Source organism: Armigeres subalbatus, chromosome 3, assembly GCF_024139115.2.
Source record: "Armigeres subalbatus isolate Guangzhou_Male chromosome 3, GZ_Asu_2, whole genome shotgun sequence".
NCBI lineage: Eukaryota > Metazoa > Arthropoda > Insecta > Diptera > Culicidae > Armigeres > Armigeres subalbatus.
Genome location: NC_085141.1, coordinates 168,031,860 through 168,050,686, shown reverse-complemented (window position 1 = coordinate 168,050,686; position 18,827 = coordinate 168,031,860). Strand labels below are relative to the sequence as shown.

The following is an 18,827-nucleotide window of genomic DNA, read 5'->3' as shown; positions in this document are numbered from 1 at the left end:
CCACGAGCTATTACACAACGAGCAGAAGAGAAAGTTTCACAGTAACAGTGCAAAGACCGGAAATTCCCAGTCTCCCCAATCAACAGCAAGCGGCGCTGAGCTTGGGTGTAACACACACCAAACGGCATCTAGTCCAGTCCTATTCCGCTACCTTCCAGTTGCGTTATCAGGGCCGAGGAAGACGATCTACACTTATGCCTTCCTTGATGAAGGCTCAGGAGCAACGCTGATCGATCAAGATCTTGCCGACGAGCTACAACTGGATGGAACGCCGAGCCCAATATGTCTACGCTGGACGGGTGGCACTGAGCGGTGTGAGAAGAACTCGTGCATCGTTCGTCTACAAGTTGCCGGACGTCAGAAAGGCTCAGAGAAGTTCACATTGGAGGACGTGCAAACGGTCAGCGAGCTGCTGCTGCCGTTGCAGAACCTAGACATAGATGAACTGAGGCGATCGTACCGTTTCCTGGAAGGATTGCCCATCGCATCATATCACGATGCACGTCCTCGCATTCTGATCGGAACAAAGCATGCGCAGCTGGATTTAACTCTCAAGAGTCGCGAAGGAGAATTCGGTGAACCGATTGCAACCAAAACTCGTCTAGGCTGGACCGTGTGTGGCAATATGGGATCCGGAGATGCTTCGAGCATGTTTCATTACAGCTTCCACGTGTGTTCGTTAAACGAACGGCCGAACGACAATCTGCATCAGACGATGAAGGATTATTTCTCCATTGACAGCCTGGGAATTAGTTCATCAAAACCGCTTCTGTCGGCCGAAGATGAGCGAGCCGAAATGCTTTTGAGGTCTCTCACACGCTTCTCAGAAGGCCGCTATGAGACTGGTCTGCTCTGGCGCTATGACAACGTCCGTCTGCCAGATAGCCGACCGATGGCTCTGCGTCGCCACAGATGCTTGAAGAAACGAATGGCGAAGGATCCCAATCTCGCAGAAATATTACATCAGAAGATCGTCGACTACGCCGTCAAGGGATACATTCGTAAACTTTCCGAAGAGGAAGTGCAGCAACAATCCACCGACATTTGGTTCCTGCCCGTCTTCCCGGTAACAAATATCAATAAACCCGGGAAAGTCCGCATAGTATGGGATGGTGCGGCCGAGGTCCATGGAGTCTCGTTAAATTCTGTCCTCTTGAAGGGTCCCGATCTGCTATGTTCTCTACTTGGCATACTGTTACGCTTCCGACTGCATCCCGTTGCGGTAACGGGAGATATTCGCGAGATGTTCCATCAAGTGAACATTCGGCAAGAAGATCAGCAATACCAATGTTTTTATTGGACTGGTGAGACCGGCGAACTGGCGGTGTATGTCATGACGGTGATGACCTTCGGAGCGTGCTGCTCTCCTAGCAGTGCGCAGTATGTCAAGAATGTTAACGCGGAGCGTTTCAAAATGAAGTATCCAGCAGCATGTGCAGCAATTATCAAGTCGCATTACGTCGACGATATGCTGATCAGCTTTGCGACGGAAGAAGAAGCGATCCAGGTAGCCAAGGATGTTCGACATGTGCACGCGCAGGGCGGATTCGAGATCCGCAATTGGATTAGTAATTCCAAAGAAGTTGTAGATGCGCTGCAAGAACACAATGCCGATGAAGAGAAGAGCCTAGACCTATCAGCAGAATTGGCCACTGAGAAGGTTCTAGGAATGTGGTGGAATACGCTAGCTGATGCTTTCACCTACAAGATTGGCTGGAAGCGCTTCGATGGCTTATTACTTGAGGGTGGACGACGTCCTACAAAGCGGGAACTACTACGGATTCTGATGACCATATTCGACCCGCTTGGACTTATCGCTCACTTTCTCGCCTATCTGAAATTTCTGCTGCAAGATGTCTGGCGATCCGGAATAACATGGGATGAAGAAATCGACGACGATGTGTTTGAAAAATGGCGGAAGTGGCTCAGCGTTCTGCCGCATGTAGAAGAAGTCAAGGTTCCTAGATGTTTCTGGCCAGGACATCCAATCAATGAAGCCGACGAGACTCAGCTTCACACCTTTGTCGACGCTGGTAAATGTGGGATGGCAGCGACATGCTTTCTACGGTTCATGAAGAACGGAGAGACCTATCGTTCACTCGTCACCGCCAAAGCTAGAGTGGCTCCTCTGAAATTAACATCGATCCCTCGGTTGGAGCTACAAGCAGCGGTCATTGGCACACGACTATCGAAAACGGTGCTTGATACGTTGTCTATCCAGAACATGAAGAGGTTCTACTGGTCCGACTCACAAGACGTCTTATGCTGGATCAACTCCGACCACCGGCGTTACAGCCAATTCGTCGGTTTCCGCATTACTGAGATACTGGAGTCCACCGAACCTCACGAATGGCGATATATACCTAGCAAACTGAACGTAGCCGACGATGCTACCAAGTGGGACGGGCTTCCTGATCTTTCTATTAGAAGCAGATGGTTTCGAGGCCCGAAATTTTTGTGGGAAGACGAAGAGAAATGGCCATCATCTACCAAACGCAATAGTTTGACGAACACCGAGCTACTGACAACTCTGTTGGTTCATTACACGTCTCCGGAAGCGATCATTTGCCTTCAAAACTTTTCCAACTGGAAGCGCTTGCTGCACGTAATGGGACTAGTACTGCGGTTCATCACGAACTGTCGTCTGAAATTACAACAAAGAACCATCAACAGAGAACCTTTGAACAACGGTGAACTCCGTACAGCTGAAGCACAACTAAACGAAATTATATAATGTTGAAGTAAAGTTTCAACGGGATGTTTCCGATCTTATGATTCTCGGCCGGAAGCGAAATGAAACACGTATAATCCGGTGATAGCGAGAATATAATTTCCTGTCACATAGAACATAACAAATTCAGTTGGTATTAGAACAGGTTTTAGTTTAGGCAATACTTGGCAATTGTATATATCTAAGTTGCCTTCATGCTAAATAATAATTTCATCAATCATGCACATTTATATGTGTAGTGCATCGTTCTCAATTAATTATTATGCCTAAATGTAAATACATTTTATAATAACTTACGTTTAGTTCCCTTTGTATAATTCCACGTAGTTTACAAGGTTCAAGTAGATAAGCTGTAGTCGTAAATCCTATTAGGTTTATTGTAAGTTAGCTTATAAGGTTTAGAATTCATTTTGCTGTAGTTTTACTCTTACCAATTACTTCACGTCACCTAGTTCATAGTAGCATGTATGGCGAGTGGACAATAGGTCGCGGAATAGGTTTAGGTTACCTAGTTTAAGGATAGGTTTTAAGTAATTTTAGGCTATATTTAGGCAAATTAGGCTTACCGGTTCCAATATAGATTTGTGCACAAGCCCACTTGGAATTATTGAACTAGAATTAAGTTAATTTTATCTATCTTTCCTCACAATACCTGACTTGCCGACTTCTTTTCTATTTGTTCGTCCTTTTCTCTCTGTTTTGTGCATACTCAGACTCACCCAATACCAGGTCGTATACCTGTCATCCACGTCAACCGTATTGCCACATCGCTCGCAGGGTTGCGAGTGGTGTAGACACTATGATGATAGATGCGCGCACTGGCTTAACGGATTAGGCCAACAGTTACCTTGCACACAGTTGAAAGACTCGAATTCCTCTTGTTTGAGGCTAAACTGTATGCAGTGAAAACAACTTTTCAAGCAATTAGTTAAAAAGTCTCGGTACCCGGTCCTAGGCTGAACTGACTGCTGGAAAATTCTCCTTGAACTGGTGAACAATGGTAGTGAGGGAACACACGGAAGTTCTTATTACTGAACAAATTCTCTTGCTTGAAATGGTCTTGTATACAGAGCTAAATCCCGGATTTTGAAAGTTTTACTGGTGATATTCTAGAAGCAAGGCAAGGATGCGGCTAGGGCTCCAATGCATGGCCAAAGACATTATTATTGTTCTGTTTTCTCAAGAAAGGATTGATTTCCTATTGATAAGGGGCGCGCCTTCAATGGGGTTGCTCTCTATGAAGGGTCTAAATAGCGGTACCTTGTTATGGTGGTCTTGAGAAAACAAAGCAACAACTGTATCGTTAATACGACCGGTAGTCCTCTACGGACATGAAACATGGACAATGCTCGAGGAGGACTTGCAAGCACTCGGAGTATTCGAGAGACGGGTGCTTAGGACCATCTTTGGCGGTGTGCAAAAAGACGGTATGTGGCGGCGAAGAATGAACCATGAGCTCGCCCAGCTCTACGGCGAACCCAGTATCCAGAAGGTAGCTAAAGCCGGAAGGGTACGATGGGTAGGGCATGTTGCAAGAATGCCGGACAGCAACCCTGCAAAGATGGTGTTCGCTTCCGATCCGGCAAGTACGAGACGACGTGGAGCGCAGCGAGCGAGATGGGCAGACCAGGTGCAGAACGACTTGGCGAGCGTGGGGCGTATCCGAGGATGGAGAGATGCGGCCTCGAACCGTGTATTGTGGCGTCAAATTGTTGATTCAGTGTTATCTGTTTAGATGTAGACTAAATAAAAAACTGTATCGAAACCGATACTGCATTGCTTCTCAATAGCACTGGAGTAATTCGACATGCACTTAAACACTAAGAATACGGGTAACGCTACAATAGATCTAATAATTGGTCGCAGCGGCACACCCGAACAGGAAAAAAAATATAGCTGAAATACCTCAAACGCCAATCATTGGTCCCCTAAGAAAATCTGAAAAAATGCCGGAGTCATCTAGATTAAAAAAATATATTCAAAAACTAAAAATCTTAGTTTTTTTCGATAGTTTACAAATTTCCTGAAAACGCTTATTACTTGGCCAGACTAAAGGATGGAAGTTCTATCGACTTCTCTTGGCATAATAGTATCATCGTGTTACCCTCATGATTTACAAACTGAAAATGGTAATGGCAATAACAGTAAATGTGCTACGCTGGGATGCGGCAATGTTCCAGTGACGAATGTATAACCAACAAAAAGGAAACTTTAACAACTGCTGCAAACGTAACTCTTTCCAATATGTACATATTACCATTAATGCGCGGTCGTCATTCGAAATCGCTCGGCTCAAAAACATGCCACGTGCAAACTATCTCACTTCCACCCCATCATCATATCATTGGCTGTGCCATAGTTTAGTTATCCGGTTTCCGGTCGCTCAATGCTATGGACGGGATACCGCGGTCGTCGGTGGGAACGATCGACAGCATAATTTCGTTTCATGAATTATTGATGAGTAAATATTTGCGAGGTTGACGCAAACCCGGAGCTCTTTTTCCGGTGCTGTTGTTTTACAGGTAAAATCTATTCGGTTGGTATCATACAGGTAAAAAAGTGGATTTTTTTTCGTCTTCGCCCAATTCCCATCTCACTTTGGTGAGAGTCGATTCTGTGCAGCTGCGGTGGTCTGATTAATTCAAGTACTCATAATTTCGGAATAATTTCATGGTTTCGTTCAAGGTCAAGGAAGTCTCTTTAATGATGAAGAATTTTGAATGAGCTCATTGTTAAAAGTTATTAGAACTTCTTTTGAATATCAATAAAGACGTGGCTTAAGTCTATGATGACGATTTTCTTATTAAGACTGTACGAAAATGTCTGAGCTTGAAATAGTACCATTTGGCTCAACTAAGGACTAAGGCGTACATCGTCAATCATATAGGTCATCTGAAATTAAATAATAATATATTCATAATGCTCAAGTAACTGACATTGATATGAAAAGAAGCAAACAAAAAGCTATTTATGTTGCAAGATAACATTATTATGTGAATTACACGTAAATGTATTGGCATAAAAGTATGAACCATATCACTGAACACAATTTCCGGGCCCGATAATGGCGTTTACTTCTCAATGCTGCTGATGTTCAATTTTTCGCGGGGTGTTTTCATGTTTGTTGCTTCAAACATAAAAGAAAAGCATGTCATGGTACGTTATAATTTCCTTTTGCTGTAGGCAAATCACCTTTCATCAGGTAGAAATGTGTCAATGGTGAAGTGCAATATTTTGAATAAATTATAAAGGTACATAACCAAGTGCAGGCTTAAATTATGGAACTTGAAAATATGAGGCAATATGCTTGTAAGAACGTTGTTAACGTAATCAAATTGATCGTAAATGAACAAGCATGAAAATAGTTCAAAATCATTATATTCTTCTAATTTCATAAAATCATGGAGGCTGTTTGCGGATTTCATTTTTCCTTAACTATATTTCTACTATGAAACATATTTACATTATGAACCAAAAGGTCAAGTCGAGTGGCTCCTTGTTCTGCTTCATTTAATGATCTGCAGCTGTAGTAGCAATAACTTTCTTTCATAATACTCCATACACTGTTTCTTCCATATCTCAGCATAAAAAAAGATATTTCTCTTTAAATCATCATGAAAAATTCTGCAAGTATACAAAGAAAAGTCACATCGATACCTTGGGGGTATTCCCCGTCATACCTACATGTACGTTCGCCAGTCAATCGAAATATCATTAGATACGGCAGTTTCGCTGTGTTTCCGAATATGACAGGCACATGGAAACCCTCTCAGCCCCATTCACTCAGGTTATTCATATTATAATTCGCATGGGGAAAACGTTGTTGATCCATTTTGGGGCATGCCTGCGGATAGCGTACTGCGAAATTCGATTTGCTCTGTCAGGTTCTGATTCCTGAAATCGAGACGAGAGTGAAAACTTTGATAGACACCGAGTTTGCGGTACTGATGTGAGCTGTTCGATTTTCGTGGAAAATTCACTGGCGAACGTGGATGATGATGACGAGCCCGGTAAACTTAATTGAAGGGTTTAGAAACAGAACAATATAAGTGATAGATACGGACATCTTGGTTTAACGGTTTTTCATTTGGATAGCGCTGCGACTTTTTTGTGAGCAAAAAGTTCTTTTTTTCTGTCTCTCACCAGTTTTCATCAATTTTTTTTTCGAAGGTGCTATGAGATGCCAAAGTGAGGAGGCAATGCCTACCTACATGCTTTCACACGGCAACTTGTTTCGTATATGCGTAGGGTAAATGATCCAATAGTGGAGGAACTAAGCACGTTCCAACACTATTCAATTTTCTAAAATTAAACGAAATTTCATTTCGCTTACCTTGGATATGTATTCGAAAGCGTTCCCCATCTATTTTATTGGAAACATGCTTCCGTCGCATGTATTGCATGTATTCCATCCTAAAACAACAACTCCAATTACTGGTACACTGTTCCATTAGTTGCGGTATTATTTAATTGGTGTTCCTATAGTTGCGAATCCCATTGTTTTCTTACGGGATTCGCAATTATAGGAACACTACCACAACTATTGGTGCACAGGCGAAAATCTAGTAAGGTATTTTCTAGATATTTACCAGTATTTGAAGATAATAATTACTTTGTATATTGACATATCGTTTTATCATTGGACGTAATGGGTTGCTGCGTTTGATTCGTAGATTTAATGCACACTCTACTACCGCAACTAAAGGAACACCCACGATTATCGGATCGTTTGCCCTATATGCTATTTTAACTGAGATTGCTTGTTCAACACATCATAAAAAGTAGGTTTTCTTTTAATAATAATTTATATATTATTAAATGACAACTTTCGTGATCATTTTCCAAGGCTCTCATAGATGTGAGAAAATTATCCGCAGTACAAATAGCACGTGCTATCCAAGCATTCACCGCCGGAATACGTATCTGTCAAGGTACAATCAAGTGGTGGAATTAAATGGGATGGTACAAACTCGTCTTATGACAAGTAAAGACATTCCACTAAAAAGCTCAAAATAATTTTCTTAACCAAAACAATGATTATAAGGAACTGACAGAATGTATGCATGTAAAACAAAGAATTATGTAAGTGTATGAGCAATATAGGTGTTTTATAAGAAAGTAGTGATTAAAGGAATCAAGCATCTGAAAAGCTCTATTCAGAATTTAATGCCGAAACGAAATAACCGACCAATCCTATTTTCAATAGTAGTTCAGTAGTAACTTCTTTATTGTGCGATTTTGAAACTTGCTGCAAAACTCGTAAGGTGTTTTCGATGGTTCAATGATTGAACAGCTAACAATTAACGAAAAAAATGAAATTTGATTACAGCGAGAGTGAGAACTGGGGTGGGAAACAGAAATTTTTTCCGCGTTGATTGAAATATGTTGAAATGTTTGTCAAAAGAGAAGAACATTAATTGTGATCAGAGTCTGCGGTGCCTGGCTTTCGATCGATCGTGCAACGCAGTGCCCATTGCGAACAAGATGATTGGTATTTGATATCCTTTTAACCTGTTGTCTACTCACCTGAATCCACTATACGCCGACAGAAGACCCCACGGGGCCACCTCTTGTGCATTGCGACGCTTGCTCATAACCGTCTCTCCATTCTTAACCGCCGTCCTTCGACAGGCCTCCATTCACTCGCAGAAGAGCCTGTTCCTGCACGCTTCACCGTTAAAACACATAATCCAATCCAAATCCAATCCAAATCCAATCCAAATCCAATCCAAATCCAATCCAAATCCAATCCAAATCCAATCCAAATCCAATCCAAAACCAATTCAAATCCAATCCAAATCCAATCCAAATCCAATCCAAATCCAATCCAAATCCAATCCAAATCCAATCCAAATCCAATCCAAATCCAATCCAAATCCAATCCAAATCAATCCAAACCAATCCAAACCAATCCAAACCAATCCAAACCAACCAAACCAATCCAAACCAACCAAACCAATCCAAACCAATCCAAACCAACCAAACCAATCCAAACCAATCCAAACCAATCCAACCAACCAAACCAACCAAACCAACCAAACCAATCCAAACCAATCCAAACCAACCAAACCAATCCAAACCAATCCAAACCAATCCAAACCAACCAAACCAATCCAAACCAATCCAAACCAACCAAACCAATCCAAACCAATCCAAACCAATCCAAACCAATCCAACCAATCCAAACCAATCCAAACCAATCCAAACCAATCCAAACCAATCCAAACCAATCCAAACCAACCCAAACCAATCCAAATCCAATCCAAACCAATCCAAACCAACCAAACCAATCCAAACCAATCCAAACCAATCCAAACCAATCCAAACCCAACCAAACCAATCCAAACCAACCAAACCAATCCAAACCAACCAAACCAATCCAAACCAATCCAAACCAATCCAAACCAATCCAAACCAATCCAAACCAATCCAAACCAATCCAAACCAACCAAACCAACCAAACCAACCAAACCAATCCAAACCAATCCAAACCAATCCAAACCAACCAAACCAATCCAAACCAATCCAAACCAATCCAAACCAATCCAAACCAATCCAAACCAACCAAACCAATCCAAACCAATCCAAACCAACCAAACCAATCCAAACCAATCCAAACCAATCCAAACCAATCCAAACCAATCCAAACCAATCCAAACCAATCCAACCAATCCAAACCAATCCAAACCAACCAAACCAATCCAAACCAACCAAACCAATCCAAACCAATCCAAACCAATCCAAACCAATCCAAATCCAATCCAACCAATCCAAACCAATCCAAACCAATCCAAACCAATCCAAACCAACCAAACCAAATCCAATCCCAAACCAATCCAAACCAATCCAAACCAACCAATCCAACCAATCCAAATCCAATCCAAACCAATCCCAAACCAATCCAAACCAACCAAACCAATCCAAACCAATCCAAATCCAATCCAAACCAATCCAAACCAATCCAAACCAATCCAAACCAACCAAACCAATCCAAACCAATCCAAACCAACCAAACCAATCCAAACCAATCCAAACCAATCCAAACCAATCCAAACCAATCCAAACCAATCCAAACCAATCCAAACCAATCCAAACCAATCCAAACCAATCCAAACCAATCCAAACCAATCCAACCAAACCAATCCAAACCAATCCAAACCAATCCAAACCAATCCAAACCAACCAAACCAATCCAAACCAATCCAACCAATCCAAACCAATCCAAACCAATCCAAACCAACCAAACCAATCCAAACCAATCCAAACCAACCAAACCAATCCAAACCAATCCAAACCAATCCAAACCAATCCAAACCAATCCAAACCAATCCAAACCAATCCAACCAATCCAAACCAATCCAAACCAATCCAAACCAATCCAAACCAATCCAAACCAACCAAACCAATCCAAACCAATCCAAACCAATCCAAACCAATCCAAACCAACCAACCAACCAATCCAAACCAATCCAACCAATCCAAACCAATCCAAACCAATCCAAACCAATCCAAACCAATCCAAACCAATCCCAAACCAATCCAAACCAAACCAATCCAACCAAACCAATCCAAACCAATCCAAACCAATCCCAAACCAATCCAAACCAATCCAAACCAAACCAATCCAATCCCAAACCAATCCAAACCAATCCAAACCAACCAAACCAATCCAAACCAATCCAAACCAACCAAACCAATCCAAACCAATCCAAACCAATCCAACCAATCCAAACCAATCCAAACCAACCAAATCCAAACCAAATCCAACCAATCCAAACCAATCCAACCAAACCAAACCAACCAAACCAATCCAAACCAACCAAACCAACCAAACCAATCCAACCAATCCAAACCAATCCAAACCAATCCAAACCAATCCAAACCAATCCAAACCAATCCAACCAACCAAACCAATCCAAACCAATCCAAACCAATCCAAACCAATCCAAACCAATCCCAAACCAATCCAAACCAACCAAACCAATCCAAACCAACCAAACCAACCAAACCAATCCAAACCAATCCAAACCAATCCAAACCAATCCAAACCAATCCAAACCAATCCAAACCAATCCAAACCAATCCAAACCAATCCAAACCAATCCAAACCAATCCAAACCAATCCAAACCAATCCAAACCAATCCAAACCAACCAAACCAATCCAATCCAAACCAATCCAAACCAATCCAAACCAAACCAATCCAAACCAATCCAAACCAATCCAACCAATCCAAACCAATCCAACCAATCCAAACCAATCCAAACCAATCCAAACCAATCCAAACCAATCCAAACCAATCCAAACCAATCCAAACCAATCCAACCAATCCAAACCAATCCAAACCAACCAAACCAACCAAACCAATCCAAATCCAATCCAAATCCAATCCAAATCCAATCCAAATCCAATCCAAATCCAATCCAAATCCAATCCAAATCCAATCCAAATCCAATCCAAATCCAAAATAGCGCTGCGAACTTGTGAGCAAAAAGTTCTTTTTTTCTGTCTCTCACCAGTTTTCATCAATTTTTTTTTCGAAGGTGCTATGAGATGCCAAAGTGAGGAGGCAATACCTACCTACATGCTTTCACTCGGAAACTTGTTTCGTATATGCGTAGGGTAATGATCCAATAGTGGAGGAACTAAGCACGTTTCAACACTATTCAATTTTCACACAATTCAATTAAACGAAATTTCATTTCGCTTACCTTGGATATGCATTCGAAACCGTTCCCCATCTATTTTATTGGAAACATGCTTCCGTCGCATGTATTGCATGTATTCCATCCTAAAACAACAACTCCAATTAATTTATGATTGTTCCAATAGTTGCGGTATTTTTAATTCGTGTTCCTATAGTTGCGAATTCCATTATTTTCTTTACGGGATTCGCAATTATAGGAACACTACCGCAACTATTGGTTCACAGGCGAAAATCTAGTAAGGTATTTTCTAGATATTTACCAGTATTTGAAGATAATAGTTACTTTGTATATTGACATATCGTTTTGTCATTGGACGTAATGGGTTGCTGCGTTTGATTCGTAGATTTAATGCACACTCTACTACCGCAACTAAAGGAACACCCACGATTATCGGATCGTTTGCCCTATATGCTATTTTAACTGAGATTGCTTGTTCAACACATCATAAAAAGTAGGTTTTCTTTTAATAATCATTTATATATTATTAAATGACAACTTTCTTGATCATTTTCCAAGGCTCCAATAGATGAAAAAATTTCTCCGCAGTACAAATAGCTCGTGCTATCCAAGCATTCACTGCCGGAATACGTATCTGTCAAGGTACAATCAAGTGGTGGAATTAAATGGATGGTACAAACTCGTCTTATGACAAGTAAAGACATTCCACTAAAAAGCTCAAAATAATTTTCTCCAAAACAATGATTATAAGGAACTGACAGAATGTATGCATGTAAAACAAAGAATTATGTAAGTGTATGAGCAATATAGGTGTTTTATAAGAAAGTAGTGATTAAAGGAATCAAGCATCTGAAAAGCTCTATTCAGAATTTAATGCCGAAACGAAATAACCGTAATTAGTTCAATAGTAACTTCTTTATTGTTCGATTTTGAAACTTGCTGCAAAACTCGTAAGGTGTTTTCGATGGTTCAATGATTGAACAGCTAACAATTAACGAAAAAAATGAAATTTGATTACAGCGAGAGTGAGAACTGGGGTGGGAAACAGAATTTTTTTCCGCGTTGATTGAAATATGTTGAAATGTTTGTCAAAAGAGAAGAATATTAATTGTGATCAGAATCTGCAGTGCCTGGCTTTCGCTCAATCGTGCAACGCAGTGCCCATTGCGAACAAGATGATTGGTATTTGATATCCTTTTAACCTGTTGTCTACTTATCTGAATCCACTACACGCCGACAGAAGACCCCAAGGGGCCACTTTTTGTCCATTGCGACGCTTGCTAATAACCGTCTCTCCATTCTTAACCGCCATCCTTCGACAGGCCTCCATTCACTCGAAGAAGAGCCCGTTTCTGCACGCTTCACCGTTAAAAACCATAATCCAATCCAAATCCAATCCAAATCCAATCCAAATCCAATCCAAATCCAATCCAAATCCAAATCCAATCCAAACCAATCCAAAACCAACCAAACCAATCCAAACCAATCCAAACCAATCCAAACCAATCCAAACCAATCCAAACCAATCCAAACCAATCCAAACCAATCCAAACCGATCCAAACCAATCCAAACCAATCCAAACCAATCCAAACCAACCAAACCAACCAACCAATCCAAACCAATCCAAACCAATCCCAAACCAATCCAAATCCAACCAACCAAATCCAATCCAAACCAACCAAACCAATCCAAACCAATCCAAACCAATCCAAACCAATCCAAACCAATCCAAACCAATCCAAACCAATCCAAACCAATCCAAACCAATCCAAACCAATCCAAACCAATCCAAACCAATCCAAACCAATCCAAACCAATCCAAACCAATCCAACCAATCCAAACCAACCAAACCAATCCAAACCAATCCAAACCAATCCAAACCAATCCAAACCAATCCAAACCAATCCAAACCAATCCAAACCAATCCAAACCAATCCAAACCAATCCAAACCAATCCAAACCAATCCAAACCAATCCAAACCAATCCAAACCAATCCAAACCAATCCAAACCAATCCAAACCAATCCAACCAACCAATCCAAACCAATCCAAACCAATCCAAACCAATCCAAACCAATCCAAACCAATCCAAACCAATCCAAACCAATCCAAACCAATCCAAACCAATCCAAACCAAACCAAACCAAACCAATCCAAACCAATCCAAACCAATCCAAACCAATCCAAACCAATCCAAACCAATCCAAATCCAAACCAATCCCAAACCAATCCAAACCAACCAAACCAATCCAAACCAATCCAAACCAATCCCAACCAATCCAAACCAATCCAAACCAATCCAAACCCAATCCAAACCAATCCAAACCAATCCAATCCAATCCAATCCAACCAATCCAAACCAAATCCAACCAATCCAAACCAATCCAAACCAATCCAAACCAATCCAAACCAATCCAAACCAATCCAAACCAATCCAAACCAACCAAACCAACCAAACCAATCCAAACCAATCCAAACCAATCCAAACCAATCCAAATCCAATCCCAAACCAATCCAAACCAATCCAAACCAATCCAAACCAATCCAAACCAATCCAAACCAATCCAAACCAATCCAAACCAATCCAAACCAATCCAAACCAATCCAAACCAACCAATCCAACCAATCCAAACCAATCCAAACCAATCCAACCAATCCAAACCAATCCAAACCAATCCAAACCAATCCAATCCAACCAAACCAATCCAAACCAATCCAAACCAATCCAAACCAATCCAAACCAACCAAACCAATCCAAACCAACCAAACCAATCCAAACCAATCCAAACCAATCCAAACCAAACCAATCCAATCCAAATCCAAACCAATCCAAACCAATCCAAACCAATCCAAACCAATCCAAACCAATCCAAACCAATCCAAACCAATCCAAACCAATCCAAACCAATCCAAACCAATCCAAACCAAACCAACCAAACCAATCCAAACCAACCAACCAAACCAATCCAAACCAATCCAAACCAATCCAAACCAATCCAAACCAATCCAAACCAATCCAAACCAATCCAAACCAATCCAAACCAACCAAACCAACCAAACCAATCCAAACCAATCCAAACCAATCCAACCAAATCCAAACCAATCCAACCAATCCAAACCAATCCAAACCAATCCAAACCAATCCAAACCAATCCAAACCAATCCAAACCAATCCAAACCAATCCCAAACCAATCCAAACCAATCCAAACCAATCCAAACCAATCCAAACCAATCCAAACCAATCCAAACCAACCAAACCAATCCAAACCAATCCAAACCAACCAAACCAATCCAAACCAATCCAAACCAATCCAAACCAAATCCAATCCAAATCCAAACCAATCCAATCAAATCCAAACCAACCAAACCAAACCAATCCAAACCAACCAATCCAAACCAATCCAAACCAACAACCAAACCAATCCAAACCAATCCAATCCAAACCAACCAAACCAATCCAAACCAATCCAAACCAATCCAAACCAATCCAAACCAATCCAAACCAATCCAAACCAATCCAAACCAATCCCAAACCAATCCAAACCAATCCAAACCAATCCAAACCAACCAAACCAATCCAAACCAACCAAACCAATCCAAATCCAATCCCAAACCAATCCAACCAACCAATCCAAACCAATCCAACCAACCAAACCAATCCAACCAACCAAACCAATCCAAACCAATCCAAACCAATCCAAACCAATCCAAACCAATCCAAACCAACCAAACCAATCCAAACCAACCAAACCAATCCAAACCAATCCAAACCAATCCAAACCAACCAAACCAATCCAAACCAATCCAAACCAATCCAAACCAATCCAAACCAACCAAACCAATCCAAACCAATCCAAACCAATCCAAACCAATCCAAACCAATCCAAACCAATCCAAACCAATCCAAACCAAATTCAAACCAATCCAAACCAATCCAAACCAACCAAACCAACCAAACCAATCCAAACCAATCCAACCAATCCAAACCAACCAAACCAATTCAAACCAATCCAAACCAATCCAACCAATCCAAACCAATCCAAACCAATCCAAACCAATCCAACCAATCCAAACCAACCAAACCAATCCAAACCAATCCAACCAATCCAACCAATCCAAATCCAAATCCAATCCAAATCCAATCCAAATCCAATCCAAATCCAATCCAAATCCAATCCAAATCCAATCCAAATCCAATCCAAATCCAATCCAAATCACAACACAGTTCAATACAAACAGAGTAGATGTGGCGCCAAAAAAGTACTGCACTATAATTTATCGTATCCGGATAGATTCAATTCTCACAGCCCTTTCTGAGCAATAGAGGGGGCGTTTGTACTTAAAGTTGTGACAAAAATGTTATATGCTAAGTACAAATGTAAACAATAAAACGGGACTTTGTTAATTCCTTGATAAAGGTACAATATATGTTGCCGAAACGTCGGATATAAACGTAAAACCTGTTTTTGAGCATAAGAAGACTGAAAACCTTACCATCAGATGATGAAATTGAATGGAATAGTATAAACCCGTCTCGGGGAGAAGCCATGAACAGAATAACAAAATAATAAAATAATAAGAATAATAAGAATATATAAATAAATATAATATAATATAATAAAAAATATAATTAATAATAATAACAAGAATGAATTAAAAGAATAACAAAACATGATATGAATTTGATTGATATAAGAGATAAAAGAACAGGCAACAATATCAAAAATTTGCTCCGAAATATCCTTTAAATATCAAGATATGGTATGGACAAGAACAAACTAATGGCACATGATATTGATCACTTCTTACAAATAGGATAACTTAAACTGACTAAAGTTTCTCTCAGTACCTACTTAGAAAATAGATTGCGAGTTTGCAATTTTTTCCTTTCACTTCACTGGTAGGTATCAGAATAGGATGATAATGTTTAAATCTCGATTTTTATAAAAATTTACGATATATCGTATATATATCGATTTACGATATATCGTAAATTTTGCGTGGAATCATTCACATGAACATCGAGCAACATACCTATCCCTAGTAACATTTTGGTTTTATGATGATTTTTTAACACTTTTGAAGGGTAAATTATGGTCTTCAAGAGCGTTATAAAACTTAAAATGTTTCTTGGGATGTATAATTAATCTGCGAAGGCGCATTTTGTGGGGATCTGTTGTACATTTCGGCATCGACAATTCACTTCAGTTTGATTCGAACCTTTCGAAGCAATCCATTTAGATCTCTGCAAAAACTCCTAATAGTCATATGTAATTAATCTATTGTATGTCTCCTTTACTTGCAGATTATCAGCTACGATTCTCCCCGTGGAGGCGTATCCGTAATCACGGAAAAAGGCGACACAACCACGTCGTTCCTGCTGATTCAGAGCGCCCGGCCCTCTGACTCCGGACAGTACACCTGCAATCCGTCCAACGCCAAAAGCAAAAGTGTCACCGTACATGTGCTGAATGGTAAGCAAAATTAACCCTTTCAAAGAGCTTTTGATTGGCCCCGTTGATGGCCCCCTTTCAACCCCGTCAATGAGTTTAAGAACAGCCTGAGAGAAAAATTTGACAGGTGTTTCCCATTCTGTTTCTAGGGGAGTTCCCAGCAGCAATGCAGCGCGCGGGCCAACCGCATCATCGCACGCCCCAGCATCATCAGCTCTTGGTGTTTCTGTCTGTTTTTGTATCGTCGCTGTTGTGCTACAGGCTGGCCATAGGGCCCGGAATGCTTGCCCCGACGTAGCCAGTTTACTAGACGCCTACGCATCCCTAGTCACTAGACTGTTTCTGTTGCTAACGCACACAATCTGTAGAACGCTGATCAATCAAATTACGAAATTAAATCATCGCCTAAGGTGCATCATCGGTAGCAGCATACGACCGCCACTGGCCCTAGGGTCAAGGCTGGCGGTGTCTTCACGACAGTTGACGCTTCTTTTTCTCCGACTAATGCAGCAAATCACTTCTTCCCTGTCACAACGATGGCAGCACAGCCACTGTCGGAGGATATCGAGCCTAGGGTTGTTGGTCGAGTCCGTCCTTCCGCGGCGGACGCTAGAGACGATTTCTCGAATATTCCGGGTGGTGCTACTTAATCATAACGGACACGAGTTCGAGTTTGCGTTAAATCACTTGTGGAATCAAAGATTCGCAGTTAGATGAGAAAATTTTAATCTGTAGGTTAATCAATCATGTATGGTTATTGTAAATTCAGCATTAACAAAAAAATATAAAACCTATAAATAAAACAAATAAATGAAATATAGGCTAAAGTGATCTGTTATTCATAAGCTTTAGGTATCTATGACTAGAATCAATGAATGAGTTAAAGAAAAAAAAAATCAAATTCATTTTCCAAAGGAAAGCAGCTAAAGTGAACGGTGGGTAGGTTAATTCTGAAAGAACGAATACTGATCTAATTTTTAAAAACACGTTGAATCGTTATGGTAAAGAGTATTGGTGATTGAGTGATATTTTCATATTAAGATTATTACGAAGAAAACCCAAACCCGAGGAAATATAATGAACTATGAGAAAATACCATAAAACAATATATGATAAATGAATGTACAAAATTATGGACAGTATATAAAAGGAAATAAACCTAAAACGTAAACAAATGATGGGTAGATTATTTTCTGTTCCGAAAGCACCTTATGAGAGGGATCCACGAAGTACATTGTACAAGATAAATGATAGCGTGATAAACCGAAATCCATCTAGCACTGAAGTCCATTCACCCAATAACAGAATAAAATCGGTTTAAATGTAATAAATTTAAAATTCAACCGTCTTATCATATTCTTATGTTTAAGGAGTGATTTTTCGACCATTGAAATGGAAAGTAGGATTTGAAATTGAAATGACAAAAATTAAAAACAAATCGCTTCCCAACAGACACCACATATCGGATGCCATTTTTCACATTTTGAGTAAATAGACAGGATAACCATCTTCGATCAGAGGTCGCGCAGGATGAATACTTATGACGATGGCGTAGACAAAAAATTGCTTAGGGAGTGGGGGTGCTCTGAGTTGCGATGAATCAAGTTTAAATATTATTTTAATATTAATATATATTTTTTAATATTAACTGATTATGATTTTCATTTCCGTCCCACTCTGCGTCCCGCATCGTTCAACCACAGTAATCAAGAATCTCTGCGTTTTATCAGCTTCTATGTAGCTTTCGTATTCATCGACATAATAAATATTTGAAACATGAAAAATTAAGCGTAAAGTGATCTTTTAATTATAACGGCAAAACTGAGATTAATCCACCTAGCGGTGACGATGCCTTTCTCGACTCAATTACATATTTGGCTTCGCTTAAGTGTTACACATATCATAAATAATTGCCTACCTTACACTTCTTACAAACGATGTATAGTGAATCAACCAACCTACCTTATACGGTTCA

At 40.3% G+C, this 18,827-nt stretch overlaps 1 protein-coding gene across 6 annotated transcripts in view; it reads left to right on the top strand.

The window, feature by feature from the left end:
- Positions 1–18,025, top strand: part of LOC134224943 (zwei Ig domain protein zig-8-like) — a 951,761-nt gene extending 933,736 nt beyond the window's left edge. For 5 of the 6 annotated variants that reach the window (XM_062704593.1, XM_062704592.1, XM_062704595.1 and 2 more), the window contains 2 exons: positions 16,705–16,873; positions 16,980–18,025. In XM_062704593.1, the coding sequence (XP_062560577.1) occupies positions 16,705–16,873; positions 16,980–17,569 (759 nt within the window). In that variant the 3' untranslated portion in view covers positions 17,570–18,025. The remainder of the gene's footprint in view (positions 1–16,704; positions 16,874–16,979) is intronic. The other variant, XM_062704597.1, reaches the window with a different exon arrangement.
- Positions 18,026–18,827: the final 802 nt, after the last annotated feature.